The sequence below is a fragment of the Cucumis melo genome, chromosome 2, assembly GCF_025177605.1.
Source record: "Cucumis melo cultivar AY chromosome 2, USDA_Cmelo_AY_1.0, whole genome shotgun sequence".
Taxonomy (NCBI): Eukaryota; Viridiplantae; Streptophyta; class Magnoliopsida; order Cucurbitales; family Cucurbitaceae; genus Cucumis; species Cucumis melo.
In genome coordinates, this window is record NC_066858.1 from 1,456,774 (window position 1) to 1,474,088 (window position 17,315).

General features: G+C 33.8%; 1 protein-coding gene across 4 annotated transcripts; it reads left to right on the forward strand.

Annotated features, from left to right (window-relative positions):
• The first annotated feature begins 2,153 nt into the window (after window positions 1-2,153).
• On the forward strand, window positions 2,154-16,575 carry LOC103492255 (probable RNA-dependent RNA polymerase 5). 4 transcript variants are annotated; one of them, XM_051081313.1, is made up of 20 exons: window positions 2,172-2,313; window positions 2,537-3,293; window positions 3,427-3,586; window positions 3,677-3,806; window positions 4,850-4,924; window positions 6,210-6,399; window positions 6,979-7,177; window positions 7,270-7,357; window positions 7,525-7,665; window positions 10,450-10,524; window positions 10,623-10,694; window positions 11,538-11,644; window positions 12,258-12,406; window positions 12,506-12,728; window positions 13,146-13,371; window positions 13,786-13,931; window positions 14,065-14,230; window positions 15,313-15,451; window positions 15,560-15,723; window positions 16,218-16,575. In XM_051081313.1, exons 2-20 carry the CDS (start codon window positions 2,924-2,926, stop codon window positions 16,449-16,451), a joined length of 3,054 nt encoding a protein of 1,017 aa, XP_050937270.1. In that variant the 5' UTR covers window positions 2,172-2,313; window positions 2,537-2,923; the 3' UTR covers window positions 16,452-16,575. The 4 variants fall into 4 exon arrangements, with proteins under 4 accessions (XP_008450775.2, XP_050937271.1, XP_050937270.1 ...); XM_008452553.3 differs by having other exon boundaries at window positions 2,154-3,293; XM_051081314.1 differs by lacking the exons at window positions 15,560-15,723; window positions 16,218-16,575 and having other exon boundaries at window positions 2,154-3,293; window positions 14,065-14,219; window positions 15,313-15,448.
• Window positions 16,576-17,315: the final 740 nt, after the last annotated feature.

Consider the following 17,315-nt stretch of genomic DNA (forward strand, 5'->3'; position numbering starts at 1 on the left):
TTCTTTGTTATTTATTCTTACCATATACTCTAAGCATGCATTGAAAGCACATATATAAACTTCCATTTTAATTCCAACATGAATTATATACTTTTCATAATCTAATAATACCCATACAATATTTTAATTTTTTGTACATACAATAACGACAAACTTGTCTTAAAAACTTTATAATATAATAAAATACAATTAAAACTTGTCTTGTGGCAAAAATAATTTATATGAACTTTATTGATCATGCCAAGAAAATTTACCAAATTTAATATATCTTTGTCATATAGTGCTTTGTTGAAAAGCAAGCACTTGCAATTTTGATTTAGGCTTGGGGGCACTCAAAGCCAAAAACTTTATATAAGTTTGACAAAGAAATAATGAATATATATATATATATATATATATATATTGTGTTTTTAAATAATGTCATTGTTCATTTTTTAAATTGAAAGTATTGAGAAAAAGATACAATTTTGTTTTGTGGGGATGTTTGGTTTATTTAGACAAATAATATTGGGATTTCTGGTTGGTTTTGTTTTAGGGAAGTCTTATCTGAAGAAATTAAAAAAGAGGAAAAGAAAAAGTAAGAAATTAAAAGATGTGGCAATTAAAAAAAGGGAAGCAAATTAAAAGTAGGGCTACTTTCGAGAGTTATTGTCAAGGAAACGTGTTCGTGGGTTGATTTGGATTAGTTTCACAATCTAATTAACTTGATTGTTCAGGTTGTAAATTTCTTTAAAGATGGATCAAATACAATTCATTCATGAAATATTTGGATGAATCGGTCGAGTTGACCGTCAAGAATGTCGTTCAGCTGACACGACCAATTGAAATTATATACAAATATTAGTGTTGGGTGGGTGGGATTTTTTAAAAAATATATTTTTTTTTTCAATTATTGGAGTTTTGAGATGGGATTTTCTCAATGTCCTCTTTGGAAGCACACACATACTTTATTGAAAGTGAAATGTTACACTAATGGGAATTTAAAAGCTATAAGGGTTGTGGAATTATATGTTGCTTTTATTCAATCCCAAACTATGTTTGTTTTGATTATCTAAATGTATTATATTATATATATTGTGATCTTATTGGTGACAACTTTGGATTTATTGAAATTAAATTATGCATATATTAATCAATTTCCTAATTTTTGCTTTTTATTTTTTAGGATTATGAATTTATTGACGTAAATTTATATTATTGTCGATTTTGAGGTTCGAAGTTTGCTCATTTTTTACCGTAGAATAATAATGTTGTCAATAAATAAAGTTTTCTTTTTTTTATTCAGATTAAATTACCGTAGAATAAAGTTTTGTTGTTCTTTCGTATTCATTCGACTGATTCAAGGTATATCAACCTATTCAATCTATTCTTAAAATTTAATTGTTGCATTGAAGTTCTTTTTGTTATATGGTTTTTCATTATCATAATTTAATTTATAAGAAACAAAAACACCAATCAAATACTTATCAAAGCCACACAATATTATCTAGACTTGTTACGTATTAGCACTATGCTTGGGCTTGACATACCGAACCATTTGCAATTGCAAATTATATTATGGGCCTCTAGAACTACTAGGCCCAATTAAAAGACAGATGGGTCAAGTTGGAGGGCATTTTTGTAAATATGTTTTTAAAAAATTTATATCGAAACCTTTTTTAAAAAATTATAAGTGATTGTTTAATGATGTTAAACTAGGACTTAAAATGCATAAACAATCATTTAATAAAACCTAAACGATTATTCAATAAAAGCAGGCAATCGTTAAAAAACAAAAAAAGTTAAAGGATTGTTAAAGAAAGCTAAATCATTTAATTAAATATGAACGACCGTTTAATTTATTTAGATTTTATTGAACGATTACTTGTTCTAGGTTAAGATAACACATTTTAATGTATTGTTTTAGATCAACATGCATTTAGGTAAAATTTAAAAAATTGTGTACCCTGAATTTCGAGAAACTAACTTTACCCTAAACCGATAACCTTTCCTCTACCCATGTCCTCACTCGTCTTTCTCTTTCAACATTTTTAAAGCAAAGTATGGTGTTGTGGTCGTGGACCAGTACGACTTCACTAACCTATTCAAGATGGATGTGGATATGACATTATAGTCACTTTGAACTAAAAACGACACGTCGTTCAAATTATATTTGTCATGGACTTGCTCTTTGCTTCTTTGGTTCACACCAACATTTCGACGCGTCGCATTTTTCAAACCTGGACTGAATGATGCTCTTGCACTGAACTTACTTCCTCGCCTTCCTCTTCTTCTCCCGAATCTGAAGACAAATTCTATGTGTTCATAATTTAGGTATCGTTCTCAACGTACAAAATCTTTAATCCACTGCATAAAAATAATGCCAATGAAGACAATCCATCTCAGAAGTAAAAAATTGAACTCTAATTCAACAAGTTTGCCTCACTCAGAATGTTAAACCTCAGCATTCAATAGTCTCACTCCATAAATTTGTTTCCATTTTACAGTTCACTCGCAGTTTCCTTTGATTGATTTTCCGATTATTTGGTAATCGCAGTTGTTGCCCGCTTACGGTAGAGACACTGTACTGCTAGGTTTGTAGGGGAAGTGTCTTCTCGATGTGAAAGGTGCCGAAGACTTTGGTCTTCTTCATAAAGACGCTTTTGAGCTCAGTGTGATACTTAGCCGTTGGATTGTGTACTTTGCATATCTTTTGACAGAGGAAAGAATCTTTAGGACAATGGGAAGTTGGGGAAGCTTTCGATTGACTTGACTTTGGAAAGGGTTAGTAAATGAGTTTGGATTGTCGTATTCTATTGATGAACATACCGAACAGTGTCCGCGGGAGGATAAAAGCAACTGTTTTTCAAAATGGGTTTTACTAAAGTAAACTGATTTGCACTTGGGGAGAAGAAATTTGCATTGTTTTGCTTTAGCTTTCACAATGGCTGATCATTTCTTGGAAGTCTCTCTTCCACCTTCGGTTGAGCATTTTCTTCTTCAGATATGTGAGCTACATGATCAGCCACTGCCGGATGCTGAAGTGCGATGGGCGTTAGCTTCAGTGGGGGAAGTAGCTGCTCTTGATGCTCTCCATAAGATCTCCTGTAGCTCCCCTGTAAGGAACCTTAGCGGTTTTATTCTGCATATGGTTCGTAAGGATTCTTGTGCTTCTCCTCAGAACAAGATGGTTCGTGTTTCTCCTCATCAGAGTCCTTCTTCCTGTTGCCGTGTTTCTCAGCTTCAGAGTCCTTCGACTTGCTCTGTTTCTTTGCATCAAAGTCTTTCAACTTTCTCTCTTAGTAGCGGCCAAGGTTCTTTGTTTTCCCTTTCTAGTGCTTCTGTTTTCGCTCTTCTGAAATAAGCATGTTTTAGCATGATTTTATTTGTTTGGTCCCCAGATATTGGAATATTGTGCCAGTTGTTTATATTGATTACTTTTTGTAGGGCTAGGAACTGCTGAGAATGCAAGCTTTCAGCCGCCAACTCCAGAAAAGTCCGGAAGCTTTTCATCTTCGGTTTCGGACAGAGCAAGGATTTCGCAATTTGTGGCTTTGGGAGAACTTGAGTTTAGGAAGGCATTTTTATTATTGAGTTACATTGGGGGGTACATAATTTCTTTCAGTTAAATTTGTTGTTGTGCTATTTTATATTGCTCTATGATGTAAATGACAATTTCACCCCTTAATTCCTGTAGAGAAAGCCTTGAAAGGGTCACAACAGCAGAGCAAATTCAAAGTCTAAGCCAATTAGCGATGGAAAAATTTGAGGACGAAGTTTGGAAAATATTTGGTAAAAAATACATTACTAATGAAGAACGACGAGTGGTAAATTTGATCATCATTTCTACTGCTGTATGATTATTTTCTTTTATGCCACAACAGCATGAGGAGATAAAAGTACAAACTGCCTTTCTTTCTAAAAGAGGTGCTTCTAGCTTTCAAATGAAGTCGTGGCTTTTAATTGATCAATGAACCAACTACTAAAATGAAGTCAGAAGGTTCTGGCTTTTAATTGACTGCATGAAATTCCACTTTTAAAAATCAATGTTGTGTGTGTGTCTTGTTTGAGGGATTCCAAAATTTCATTGATAAATGTAATGAATAGATCACCTATGATAAATTACAAGGATTGCGAATTGCGTGATAAATGTTGTGGAAGTCTTGAATGTCAGACAAATCAAAGGCCATGGTCTTGCTTTCCTTCTATCTCTAAATTTTTCAAAATTTCAATTGGTTAAGGCATGGATCCCCCATGTCATTTTTCCCTCTGTTACCTTTCTTAGAACTTTGGAGTCCCCACTTCTGTGGGCCTTGGCCTCCCTCCTTATACTTCGTTTTCAATTTTAATTGTGCATTCTGAAAGAGAAGTTTCACATTTTCGTTGATCTTTATTTGTCACTACTTTCATTTTTCCTACATGATTGGAGTTATTGAGCTTGAGCTCATCCTTCATCGGAGAATCTTAGATGCAAACCAAGCACAAATCCTCAGCCAAACATTAGAGTTGATGATTTTATAAGGCTATTTTGAATAATAAACCAGCTTCCATTTCATTAAATGAACGTTTGAACGAATGGTTGGGTCTATAAAATAAAAAAAAGAAAAGCCTGAATACAACCTACTCTGAGATGTTGTGATTTTATTGGTAGATTGCATTGTTGAATAAGAGACCATGGCTACTTTATGGGAACCAGGTTGAACGGTATTGATTTTGTAATTATCAGAACCTAATTTTGATGAACGTTTTGTTTTGTGAGTCGTTAGTTGGTTAGGCTGGGAACTTGTTTCTGTGACTCATTCTGAGGAGACACTTTTCTTTTTTATGTACTCTCTAGCTCTCTTAGTCTCTCCCTCCCTATGTTGTGCAGTATGTTGACTGGGATCGTAGGAAAACACACATTTACCACTGTTATGTTGCTTTGGATGGGAGTTACAGGTTCAAGGTCAGTGTACTTCAGTAAATAATCATGGATAACATTGCTCGTATGGCACAACTACAATTTTTAACTCATTGATATCCACCTAGATAATATTCTGAAATGATAAACTATGAATCTTCGTTTTTCTATTCAGATTTTTGCAGCACAAAGCTATAATTTTTACAGTATTGATCAGAAATTAAATTTACTGCAACATGGGCTTAAGTTTCTGAGTTCAGTAGGTATACGACATGGTATCGGAACAGGTCTTGTATTCAAACATCTGTTTTCTCCCCAATTAATTTTTTTATAACTATTTGTTGGGTCTCATGTAAACTTTTAAGCCCACAAGTAATGGGTTTTATAATATTGTTAGAAGATTAAATTTACTATCAAGTTAAGCATTGGTCTTTGGTTCAATGGTGATTTTACAATGCCGACAACTACACCATGTGGATAAAAATTGAGACTTGAGAGCTCTTTTTATCATGGGGCTTTTTTGGTTTCTGCCAAAAAGCACCTAAAACTGGTAGGTTCAAGGTGCAAAGGTTGAACTTTGTCGCAAAACTGGAGGTGTGTTTAGTAGAAATAATATAGACAAATTAACCACATGGGTTGGCCTAGTAGTTAGGAGACATAGTGTCAATAAAATGGCTGAGGTTAAGAATCCATGATGGTCAACTACTTAGGAATTAATTACTTACGAGTTTCCTTGATGCCAAAATGTTATAAGGTTAGGTACGTTTCTTTGTGAGATTAGTCGAGATGTGCGTAAGCTGGCCAGACACTCACGGATATAAAAGAAAAAGTAACAATATAGATTAATTATATAGAGCTACATCATATATATATATATATATATCTAAAAAGGAAGGTTTCATGTAGGTAAATATGATGTTTGATATCATTTCTTTGGCATGCAGTACATCTTCTTGCTTTATTAAGCTTAAGCTTTAACTTAACTGGTATGGAGTTTTGGCTGACACTAAATCGATGCTAATTCTTCTATAAAGGTGTTCTTTTATCTTCCTCTTTTCTCCTTTAGCATTGCCGATTGAGATGAATGGACTACATTGAAATTGATAGCCAACTTACTCAGCGCACCAACCCAAAATTCAGGAATCTTAGACATTCTCAATGCGTACAACTCATTTTTCTCCAGAGGAATGGCTTTATACCAACCCTCTATATTTTTACGTGCTATATACAACAAAAATTATTTCCAATTGTGTGAGTTGAATCTTGTCGGCAATGTCATTCACTGTTGAAGTTTTTGAGTTGCAGTTTCACTATATGGTATCTTTGTCAGGGTCCATTTTTGAACAATACAAAAACTCATCTACAAAGGGTTTTAGGCGATGACAATGTTTTGATGGTCAAGTTTGCTGAAGATAAATCTGATACGCATTTGCCAAACCATACTGGTGGTTCCTTTTATGCGTATAACAAGATTGCTAGAGATGGCATTCTTCTTGGATTGCGTCGATACCGTTTTTTTGGTAAGTCTTTTTGATGCTTACTAATGAATTCTTTTGTTGTGCTTGTTTCTACAGTCACGATTAAAAGTAAAAACGCATTCCAGAAAACTTTTTTCAAATTGTCATTGTTTGTTGCATCATGCATTGCGGCTTTTCTTCACGAATAATCAGATTGGGTTCAATGGTTAATTACATACATGAAAAACCAATGTGCATTACTTGGCTAGTTAAATCTATTATCAAAGACTTGGTTGTTTGTCATTATCTTTTTGTCATTGCACATGCATTAATATTACCTACTCGTGCTCTCCCTGACAATATACTGTTGTCTACAATTCAATACACATGCAATGACATCAATACATTAGTAGAATGGGCCAAGGTCTTTGAGACAAATTGCCCTTTAGCCTTTCTATGTTCGCAGTTTATGCAGTATTTTTGCTACAGTCTGCATGTCAAACTCTCATCAGACAAATGATTGAGTTTCAACATTTAACATCACTTTTTCTGCTATCACTGACTTTTTAATCATTTTCTTATGTTTTTGTATATGCACAATGGGCTATTCTTTTAATTACTATATTTGTGTTTATGGAATAGTTTTCAAAGATGGTGGGAAGGAGGAAAAAAAGAAGAATCCGACCACATCAGCTGTGAAGTGCTATTTTGTCAGAATGGAGTCAGATGCATATGTTGATAAGATTGAACCTTATAAATTATCAAATAGAACAGTTTTTGAAGCAAGGAGTCTTTTCATGCATGCACACATGGTGTCTAGTATAGCAAGCTACATGGCTAGGTATGCTGGCGATATTTCTTATATTTTTCCTAGCAACTTCTATGTTATTGTCCTGAACGTTTTTAATTAATACTTATATTTTTATTTTGTAGGTTTTCACTCATTCTGTCAAAGACCATAAAACTGAAAATTGATTTGTCTACAGTAAAAGTTCAAAGAATCGGGGATATACCTTGCAAGGTATGTTATTCTACCACTATTCCTTCTGCCTTCTGGTGGAGAGGAAGGGGTACAATTGAAAATTGTTAATCCCTCTTATACTCCATCTTTCTCATCGTTATGATTATGGACTTTCTCGCTGCAAATTCTAATTATAGCTTCTTATTTTGGTTTTTACCTTGCTGTAGGATATCTATGGCAATGTCATATATAGAGATGGAAAACCTCTTATACATACAGACGGAACAGGATTTATATCAGAGGACTTGGCTTTGGAGTGCCCTATGAATGTATTTAAAGGGCAGGCAAAGCATGATGCTGATCTTAAGGTTTGTGATTTCATGTTAACTTATAATTAGAGAAAAAGGATAAATTTTTTGTTCCATACTTGATTTAATGTTTCAAAATTTCAATTAAATCAACCTGAATCTATAAATTAACAAGGACTTGTTTGGGTGGGAATCTAAAAACAAAAATTTGAAAACAAGGGATTCAATGAACAAAAAGTTGTTTTTTCATGTATTCATGTATGTATTTGAAAGTAGATTAAAAAATTGGATTCTAATTTGAACAATAGTTTAGAACGTGCTTGATTTGTTCACCAAAAATTGGTTGACAATAAACTATTTACTAATTTATTTATCAAATGTTATATGTTTAAAAAATTGTACAATTATTACTTTATAATATTATATCATTTATAATACATATTTTAAATTAAGAAAATGAAATAGGTTTAATTTCTAAATTTCTTTATCTTTTTTAATGTAATTTTTCCTTTTAAAGTTTAAATTTTGAAATCTTGATACAAAGAAAACATACACCGCTTGGATCACAAAATCTAAAAACACGTTTTAGAGGTAGAATCTAGGTTGGTCTGCCGAATTGATATTTGCTCAACTTAGTGAATCCGAAAACATAAAACAAAATCTGGATTGCCGACCAAGCAAGCTCTAAGTAAGCAATTTTTGCCGACCATTAATTTCTCTTACTGTTTTTGTTTTTGAAAAAAAAAATCAAGTAATAATCTATAAAATCAATAAATCTTATTTCAAGTGTATGTTATTGAAACTCAGAAAGATCTCAACAATGGCAAAATAGAGTACTCTAATTATATTGTGATATCAACTCAAGTTCAACAAACCAAAATAGACTCAGAGGAAGAATACCAATGGAAAACACAGTACAGAGCTACTAAGCAATAAACCAGCTCCTTCGAGGAGGCTGGAAACCTTTCCCTAAAAGCTTCCAGCAGCTCCTTACCAAAATTAAACCTAATTCATCAATCCAAAACATTCCTTATTTATACGAAACACCAAGCCGGGTCCTCAGGTATTTCCGTCCTCTCCAACGACTACTCTCATTGTAATATTAATATCATGTGCATTTCCTTTCTTGCCACTCCTTTTATACGTACGAAGGATTGGAGGTCTAACAGTTTGGTAATGTGCAATGCCAACCACTGAAAAAATCTCTACAAATTTATAAATTTCAACAAAGTTCAAGCTCTATGGTTCCTTTGGAATCTCCATTGTCAAGTTTTGGGCACATTGACTGTTTGAAGATTCGAATTATAATACTCTATGTGCTAGAATGCCACTGCTGATCATTAGCCTTTTTGCTTTCTCCACCACTCGTATAAGATGATCAATATAGTTGTGGATACATTGAATGTATGAAGAAGTTGAATCATAAAACTGTAAATGCTTAGAATGATGTTGCTGACTAATAGCCTCTTTGCTTTCATCTCTTGTTTAAGATCATCAATGTAGCCGTGGGTACACTGACTGTATGAAGAAGTGGAAGTGATCGTAAAACAATCAATGCCACAGCAGATAAAACACCTGTTGTATAAGAAGTAATCATAAAACCATATAAGCTGTGTAACATCTCTGAATTAATAACTCATGGTAGAGAACCCCTAATCTTATACGTCTGAGGAGGGAGGGTGAGGTGTGTCTACTAGATATCATTAAGACAACAAATAGAGCTACATCATATATATGTCTAAAGAGATACATTGTATATATGGTGCCTTTGTGTTAGATCATCAATGTAGTAGTAGGTACGGTACTTTGACTGTATGAAGAAGTGATCATTATGGGGTCGTTTGGAGCACAAAAACTATCCAAATATTGTAATACCCACCTCTTGCTACAGTAAATATTTTTAAAACTCCCCAATTAGCTACAAGAAACTATTTCAAAACCTTCATTTGCTATAGTATTTATTTATTATTTGCTACAGTTTTTACTATTTCACATTCATAATTCTTTTATTCTTTTCTACGATATTTACTATTTCATTCTAAAACTAAAATAATTTACACCTCAGACACGTGTCATCATGATACAAACTAAAATAATCTACAATACCAAACACAAACTATTGTACTTCGACTATAATAACTTCGATTTATAATAACTAACTTTTTGGTTCAAACACGTCGAGTCATAAATGCCAGACTTGTATAGTATCTAGAGGTACACTTTATGTAATAGTTAGCTCCAAGAAGTTATGAAGTATAGGTTGTGAATTCTCGGGATCCACATAGTAAGGAGCTGATGAGGAGTTATAAAATTGATGATTTTAGTATTTAGGACCCTCAAACTTCTTGGGTCAAACAAAGAATGGAATTTACAACTCTTTCTTCCCAACTCCTAACTCTCAACTCCTCGGGGCAAACACACTGGAAATAATTGATTTTTGGAAATGACACTTCCATGCTCACATAAAATCCTTTTTTCCGAAGATTAGGAGATCTCTATCCTTTTTGGCTAGAGCATAGCCTAAAAGAATATTTTTCATAGCCACAAGCTCTCACATAATAATCTAGTTTTGACCGAAACACACTGCAAATAGGCACACATCTCCATGTGTATCTTTGCAAACGTGTTACACTGCATTGTTTCAACCTTTGGACGTGAATCTAAAACAATCCATATTGTTTATTTGTCCTGGGATTTGATGTCTATTTGTTTCTTGGAATTTGTCATCTCCTTCTACGTTGTTTTCTTTGCATAATGGAGTTTTTTTTCCCTGCTCACATTTTTTAGTGGTTATATATTTCCAAAGATGTTTATATTACATGCTATCACACCACTGTATGGCAGAGAATTCCTGCTTTTGAAGGATTTCAGAATAAGACTTTGCCACTAACACTTCCAGGACTTGAATTGCGAGAACCAGTATGTCTATCTTGATTTTCTGTTTAGTTTCTATTGAATGTGTGGAGTTTATTTTTATGTGGTCACTTACCTTTATGATTTTCTGTTTCTGTTGGAAGCCCTTGCTAATTCAGTTCCGACTTTTTTACAATGGCCTTGCTGTTAAGGGAACATTTCTAGTGAATAAACAGGTATAGTTTTCTAGTTCAAGAGCATGAATTTTATGTTTTTTCTGACATCCATCTTGCTCATGAGTTTTGTAGTAATGATTTTACTCCACGATCACTTCTGGCTTCGTGAATATGATATTGTTCTTTCAGCTTGTATGATTATCCATTTCAGTACCCAGAAGAAGTGATCATGATGCTTTGCATTCCAATATCATGTTCACGGTTACTTTTGTACTGTTCCAGAATATCCCCATGGGGTAAAAAGTCGTTTTACATAAAAATATGATCACTGGGGTTCTAAATATGTCGATAAATAATTGGTGTTTCCATTTAGAAAGCCTACTTTGGCGCTCTATCATTATTCATTCCTAGTAATTTGGGCGAGAAAAGATTGCCATTCTTTTCTTTGTGTGGAGGATATTCATTTTTGTTTTATCTTTATTTCTTGAGAAATTGTGGTGGCAACGTCTGCAACCTGAATATCTATATTTCATTCGAAAGTGTGTTGAGTTACAGCTGCAGTATGCAACAGTGAAGTTATGTGTTGGTCATGCGGCTTATGCCAATCAGTTTTTGTATAGCTGTTTATCAATGGGTATGGCGTTTCCTGATGTCTTCCTGTTTTTTTCTAACTGTCGAATGCTGCACCATCAGTATCTTCTGTTTAGTCTGACAAATAAAGAGATAAAGAGAAGGGTCTTCATGTTTCATAACGTGAAATCGGATGATTTTATTAGTCTAATGCAATTAGAAAACTTCCCTCCTATTTGTATCAATGTGATTTTCTTATGGAATAAATGTCTCCTGCTATCTTTAATTCTACTGTTTCTTGTTACTCATTGTTGGTTCACTTTAAAATTTCAGCTTCCTCCTAGAACAATTCAAATCCGCGATTCTATGATCAAAGTTGAAATAGATCCAGATCTTGTAAATTTTGAAACAGAGAATTCACTGGAGTTAGTAGGGACCAGGTATCCAACATTTTATTTTCTTTTTCCCTATTTTGCTTTTGGCATGCTATTGGAGTTAAATGCCAATTTCCTTCTAATTTGCATTACGTACATACCAAGGGAAAAATGGAATGCTCAACTCTTGTTTCTGATGAAAGTATCTTAACTTGAGGGGGTATGGAATCTTTGGTATAGGGACCAATTATAGTGTATTAATTACTAGAGAGTTGAAATTTCTTTATATTAGTTCTAGGGACCTGATCTTCTTATGAGAGAAGATGATAATTTTGTTATTATTTTGTATTAGAAGTTATAAATAGTTACTGCATCTGCAGATTTAACCATTGGAAAAGGAAATTTATGTTTTTGAGGATCCTTAAAAGAAATAAAAAAGAAAAAGGAATTTGATTCTACTTGCAAAGGATTACTATTATTGTTGTCATAATTAATTATTTGATTTTATTTTCTTTAACAAAATGCTTCTTGGGCTTTTATGTTGGTCATATCAACCAATGGTGGTTTCTAGTCTCTTTGAGGTCTTCTTGCAAGTTTCCCTGCAACGGCCTTTTACTTGTATTTACCTTCAAAGAGTTTCTGTTAATGTGGCATTTTTCTTTCTCTAATCATCTGTCAGTAATCCCCCGAAGAGGACATTTCTTTCAAGAAATTTAATAGCACTCTTGAACTATGGAGGTGTTCCAAGAGAGTACTTCATGACTATCCTTGTGGATGCTTTAAAAGATGTTCAGGGTGTTTTCTCCAGTAAGCGTGCAGCTTTAAGAGGTATTAATCGTATTGAGCTGGTTTTTTTTCATCTCTTTCAAAATACTCTCACTTATTTATTGTTGATGCTCTCTCTCGGCCTCGGTTGATCTCTTGCAGTTTCCATTAACAATGGTGAAATGGATGACTTTCTGGTTGCAAGAATGATTTTAGCTGGCATTCCTCTTGATGAATCATATTTGCAATATCGGCTATCTGTGCTATTGAAGGAGGAGAAAAAGAGCTTGAAAAGTGGAAGACTTCACGTGCCTGAATGTTATTATTTAATGGGGACAGTCGATCCCACCTGTACACTTGAAAGCGGCGAAGTCTGTGTTATCCTGTATGTATTACATGCATGATATTTCAATTAGTCTTACTTAATTCCATGGAAGCATTGAGTGAAAACGTTATAATTTGTTCACAATTCAGTTTCGTAGCTACTGGATGAGAAGTGGAATGAGGATAAATATACAAGTACAGGAGGAGAACTGATTGTCATGGTTCTCACAATAGTTAGACGTAGACCCATTCCACTTTCTTACGATGTTCAAAAGATTTAAAAAATATTATTAAAGTTCATATAAATCATAATATCTTAATGCTATTCAATCTACTGAGAAACAAACATCTGATAAAGACTCATGGTAATTTACTTGTGTTACTTAAAATCCCTAGTTTTGTTTTGTTTTGTTCCCCCCCCCCCCCTTTCGCACATGTAAATTGGTATTAACGTGTTCTATTTTCTCCCTCCAACTAGTGAAAATGGACAAATCAACGGGAAGGTTCTTGTTTATCGCAATCCTGGTCTACATTTTGGTGATATCCATGTTTTAACAGCTAAATATGTGGAGGAGTTGGTTCCTGTTGTTGGAAATGCGAAATATGCTATATTCTTTTCCAGTAAGGGTCCCCGTTCAGTAGCTGATGAAATAGCGGGTGGTGATTTTGACGGCGATATGTACTGGGTTTCCAGAAATTCGCAGGTTATTTCACATTCAAAATTCTGGCCTCAAAGTTCTATTACCTGAGTTTGGTTTCCTCAACTTACAAATGTCTATTGGCTATTAGTTCAATGGTTTCATGGATGTTCTATTTATTGGGTATGTTTTGTCATATTTTCTGCTCAGACTTTGGTTAAAAACTGTTCTGCCTTCACTTATTATGGAGTGAATGTACACATTTTAGCTTGATGTTCACGCAATCACGCATGCCTTTTAAGCTTATGAGCTATGCTTAATTAGTTCTATGGTTTTTTTGTCAGTATTTTCTATTCATGTCTTTGTTCAAACTATAATTTCTAGAAAAAAATTTATTTTCACATTCATTATAATTATTGAGTCCCTGCCTACCCATATACTGATTTCTTTATTTTCTATTTCTTCTTTGAGTTTTTTCAGTTGTTAGAGTATTTCAGACCATGTGAACCATGGAGGCCAAGTCCTTCAACGGAAGTAGTTACAAATAGAAAGCCGAAAGAATTTTCTGTCGAGGAATTGGAGAATGAGCTATTTAAACTATTCTTGTCTACTAGGTTTCAGCCAAGGTATGTGATGTTGTATTTGTCCATTTTTTTGGTCTGTCAAAATTTTTTTGTTATTTTTTTAAGCGGGGTGGTGTGTTATTTCATACTTTGACTAAGATGGAGTTTTCCAATAATTTTTCTCTGGTATGCTCAGTTATGCAAAGAGTGTTGCAGCTGATAACTGGTTGGCATTGATGGATCAGTTTCTAATGTTGGGTGAAGAGCGTAAAGAAGAAAGAAATCGTATAAGGGCAAAGATTCTGCAGTTGATCAATATATATTATGATGCTTTAGATGCACCTAAAAAAGGTGGGAAGAAGGTCAGTTCTACCTACATAGGGTTTGCTGTCTCTTCTTTATAATAATGTGAATTGTGTGTAATACTATTTATGTTCTCCAAAGATTTCCTAGGAAACAATACACGATTCGGAATTAGTTATTAAGCAAGTCATTAACTAGGAGCCTGGGGGGTTCATCATGGTTGGTTGGCACTTATTTCTTGAAGTACCCAACATGGAACTTGTTCTAATCTGCCTTGGTAGTCACAACTGATCTGATTTCTTTTGTTCTAATACTATATTCTGATTTTTATTTTTACAAGGGAAACAAGGTGATAAAAATGGGACAGTGAGATTGAAATTCATAAATACAAATAGAAACACAAATATATTGTTTTTTCAAAGAAATTTATAGAAGGTTGCTCATGCAGACGCTTCATCCTCTTCCAAGACTGTGTTAGGATCCCGTATATTAGAACACAGCAAAACACCTAGATAACTAGTAGGAGCCTAGGGCACTCTTCTAACCTTCAAAAAGGGGCATAATGTAAGGTACTAGATAAGAATATATTAGTATGATATTAGTAGTAAGGAGTATTAGGTTAATTAGATAGGAAGTTAGTTACATACCTAATCTTCTTGTAAATAGGGGGGGTGAGTGAGGGAGGCATATGTTGAGTGGTTTAAGGCTTGGGTTCACTCAAGAGGGAGGTTCTAAGTACCTTGAACTTGATTTATCTTGTATTTCTTCATAGTTATATTTCAATATATCCAAATCTTATTTGGAAGAATCCTAGCACATCTCTTCAAGCATGGAACAAACACTTCCCACTCCATTAGAGAGAGCTTTCTTGTCATCTCTCTATGAAATGAGAGAAAACCATTGGTTCATCGGTAAAGAAAGTGTTTTTCCACCTGAAATGTACCTCCCTCTCCCGTGTTCTTGCAACATCCCTAGATTCAAGGCTTTGTTTTGTATTGGTGTATATATATAGCATAAGGCACATTGCTCTTTGTTCTATGGTTGTTGATGTGTTTGAACGAATTAAGGGTTTTCATGTGTATTAGTTACTGAATAATTCCTTCTGTCGAGTAACATTATTTTTCTTCCCACCTGATGATAGATTGAAGTTCCAAAACACCTAAAGGCAGGAACTTTACCTCATTTCATGGAAAGGGGAAAAAATTCATATGTTTCAACTTCAATTCTTGGACAAATTTTTGACACCGTTAACATGTATCAAGAAGAAGTGCCAAACATTGGTCAGTGATTTAATATCCTATAATTACCATGTTAAAGTTCACTTAACAACAAGGGAACAGATTCTCTTTCAAGGCTCCTAATGCATCTGTATTACGTTGATAATTCAGAGGTTCAGAAACTTCCTTGCTTTGAAGAGGAAGTGCCCGAATATATCTTCATGAAGTGGAAGTTTCTCTATGAGTTGTACAGAAAAGACATGGTGGACGCCATGCAGCTTGATCCCGATGCCAAAAACATAGCTGCTGAAGCCACAATTAAGAAGTACAAGGAGGTAACTTCGTAATCCAGTGATCAACAATTTCTACAAACTGATTAATTGTTGTGGTAGCTTATCGGTTAAAATACCTATCTCAAAAGTTTGTTTAATTTTAGTTCTTATATTTTCAATTGTCTAATTTTAGGCACCGTACTTTTCATAAATTTTAAATTTGGTTCATGAGAGTTATTTTTATCGAAATTGATTAAATAATAACAAAAATTTTCAGTAAGGAAATGCACTTTGAATATATTTTCAAATTTTATAGTAAAACCACCCTAGACAACAATTCCTTTTTTTTTTAAAAAAAGAACAATAAACCATCATTAGAAACTAAATTTGGACTAAAATTGAACAAAGTAGAATCTACTGCATCATAAGTAAATGAGGTTGAAAAAGAAAGGGTTTGGAGATATTGGAATACTGTCATATCTTGGCTTTCTAGATCAGTAACTTAATAAAAAACATCTGTTGCTGTATCATGATTGTTCTTTATTTTTGGGATATAGATATTGTATGGTGCTGAAGAACTCGAGGGGAGCCCGAGGTCGAATGATGATGTATACCAGGAGGCTCTTGCAATTTATCAAGTTACATATGACCATGCCATGAGCCACAGTGTGCGCAATTGCGTCTTTGCATGGAAAGTTGCAGGTTCGGCTCTCTTCAAGCTCTATGCTATAAAACATTCTGAAAGAAGCTTTCTTTGTCTTCCTTCAGTTATGCGTGAGATTTTTAGTTAAATTATGTAATATAATATTACAAGCACAAGTGTATATCAAGATGTAAATAATCTAATGTAAAATCTTATCAGGGGGTTCTCATATAAACGTATAATCTAACCTAAATATTTAATATGTTCTATCTTATTATCCCTTGGTGATATGTCTCTAAATACTAGTTTTTCTCTCCCCACGAGTATGTGTGCACATAACGGGAAAAAATAATTCACATCCCACTAATAAGAAAGAATTTTACTGTGTAATATTTGTTATAATCACTCCGAATAATTCTATCATTGACTTTTTCTTTCTTTTTCCGGTAATGATGTGGGGGAAAATCTCTGACTTCCATTTCATGAATAAGTAGAAAAGTAATAGAGAAACTGAGTGAAAGAAATTCAACTATGTGAAAAAATTGTTATAATTATACAGAAAAATTCTCACCGACTTCAACTAACAAGAACAACTTCTTTAGGTTTTTGTACTAACTCCTTTTTAATCTTACTCTCAAATGGGAATTTAATTAGATTTTTCACCCAAACTCGAAGTATTTCTAGCTAGGATGATTTGAGGTAGAGACGTCTTTATAGTGTCTAAAGCCAATCATTTCCTTTATTTTTCTTGACTTGGGACGAACTGCATTTCTAATATTTTAAAGTTCAATAGTAGTTTGGTTCGGTTCTATCTTTTTTCTACAATCAAATCTGAAGCCAAAGAGGAAAGAACGATATAATAGAAAATTAGAAAGGCAAGAAAGCATAAGCTTTTTATAACTCGAAATTCTTTTGTAATATGGACAAGTGAGTGACAGCCAAAGCAAGAAGTGACTTTTGAACCACTAAAATTCGCGCATCGGTCCACAGTTGTATGCTTTGTTGTAAAGTA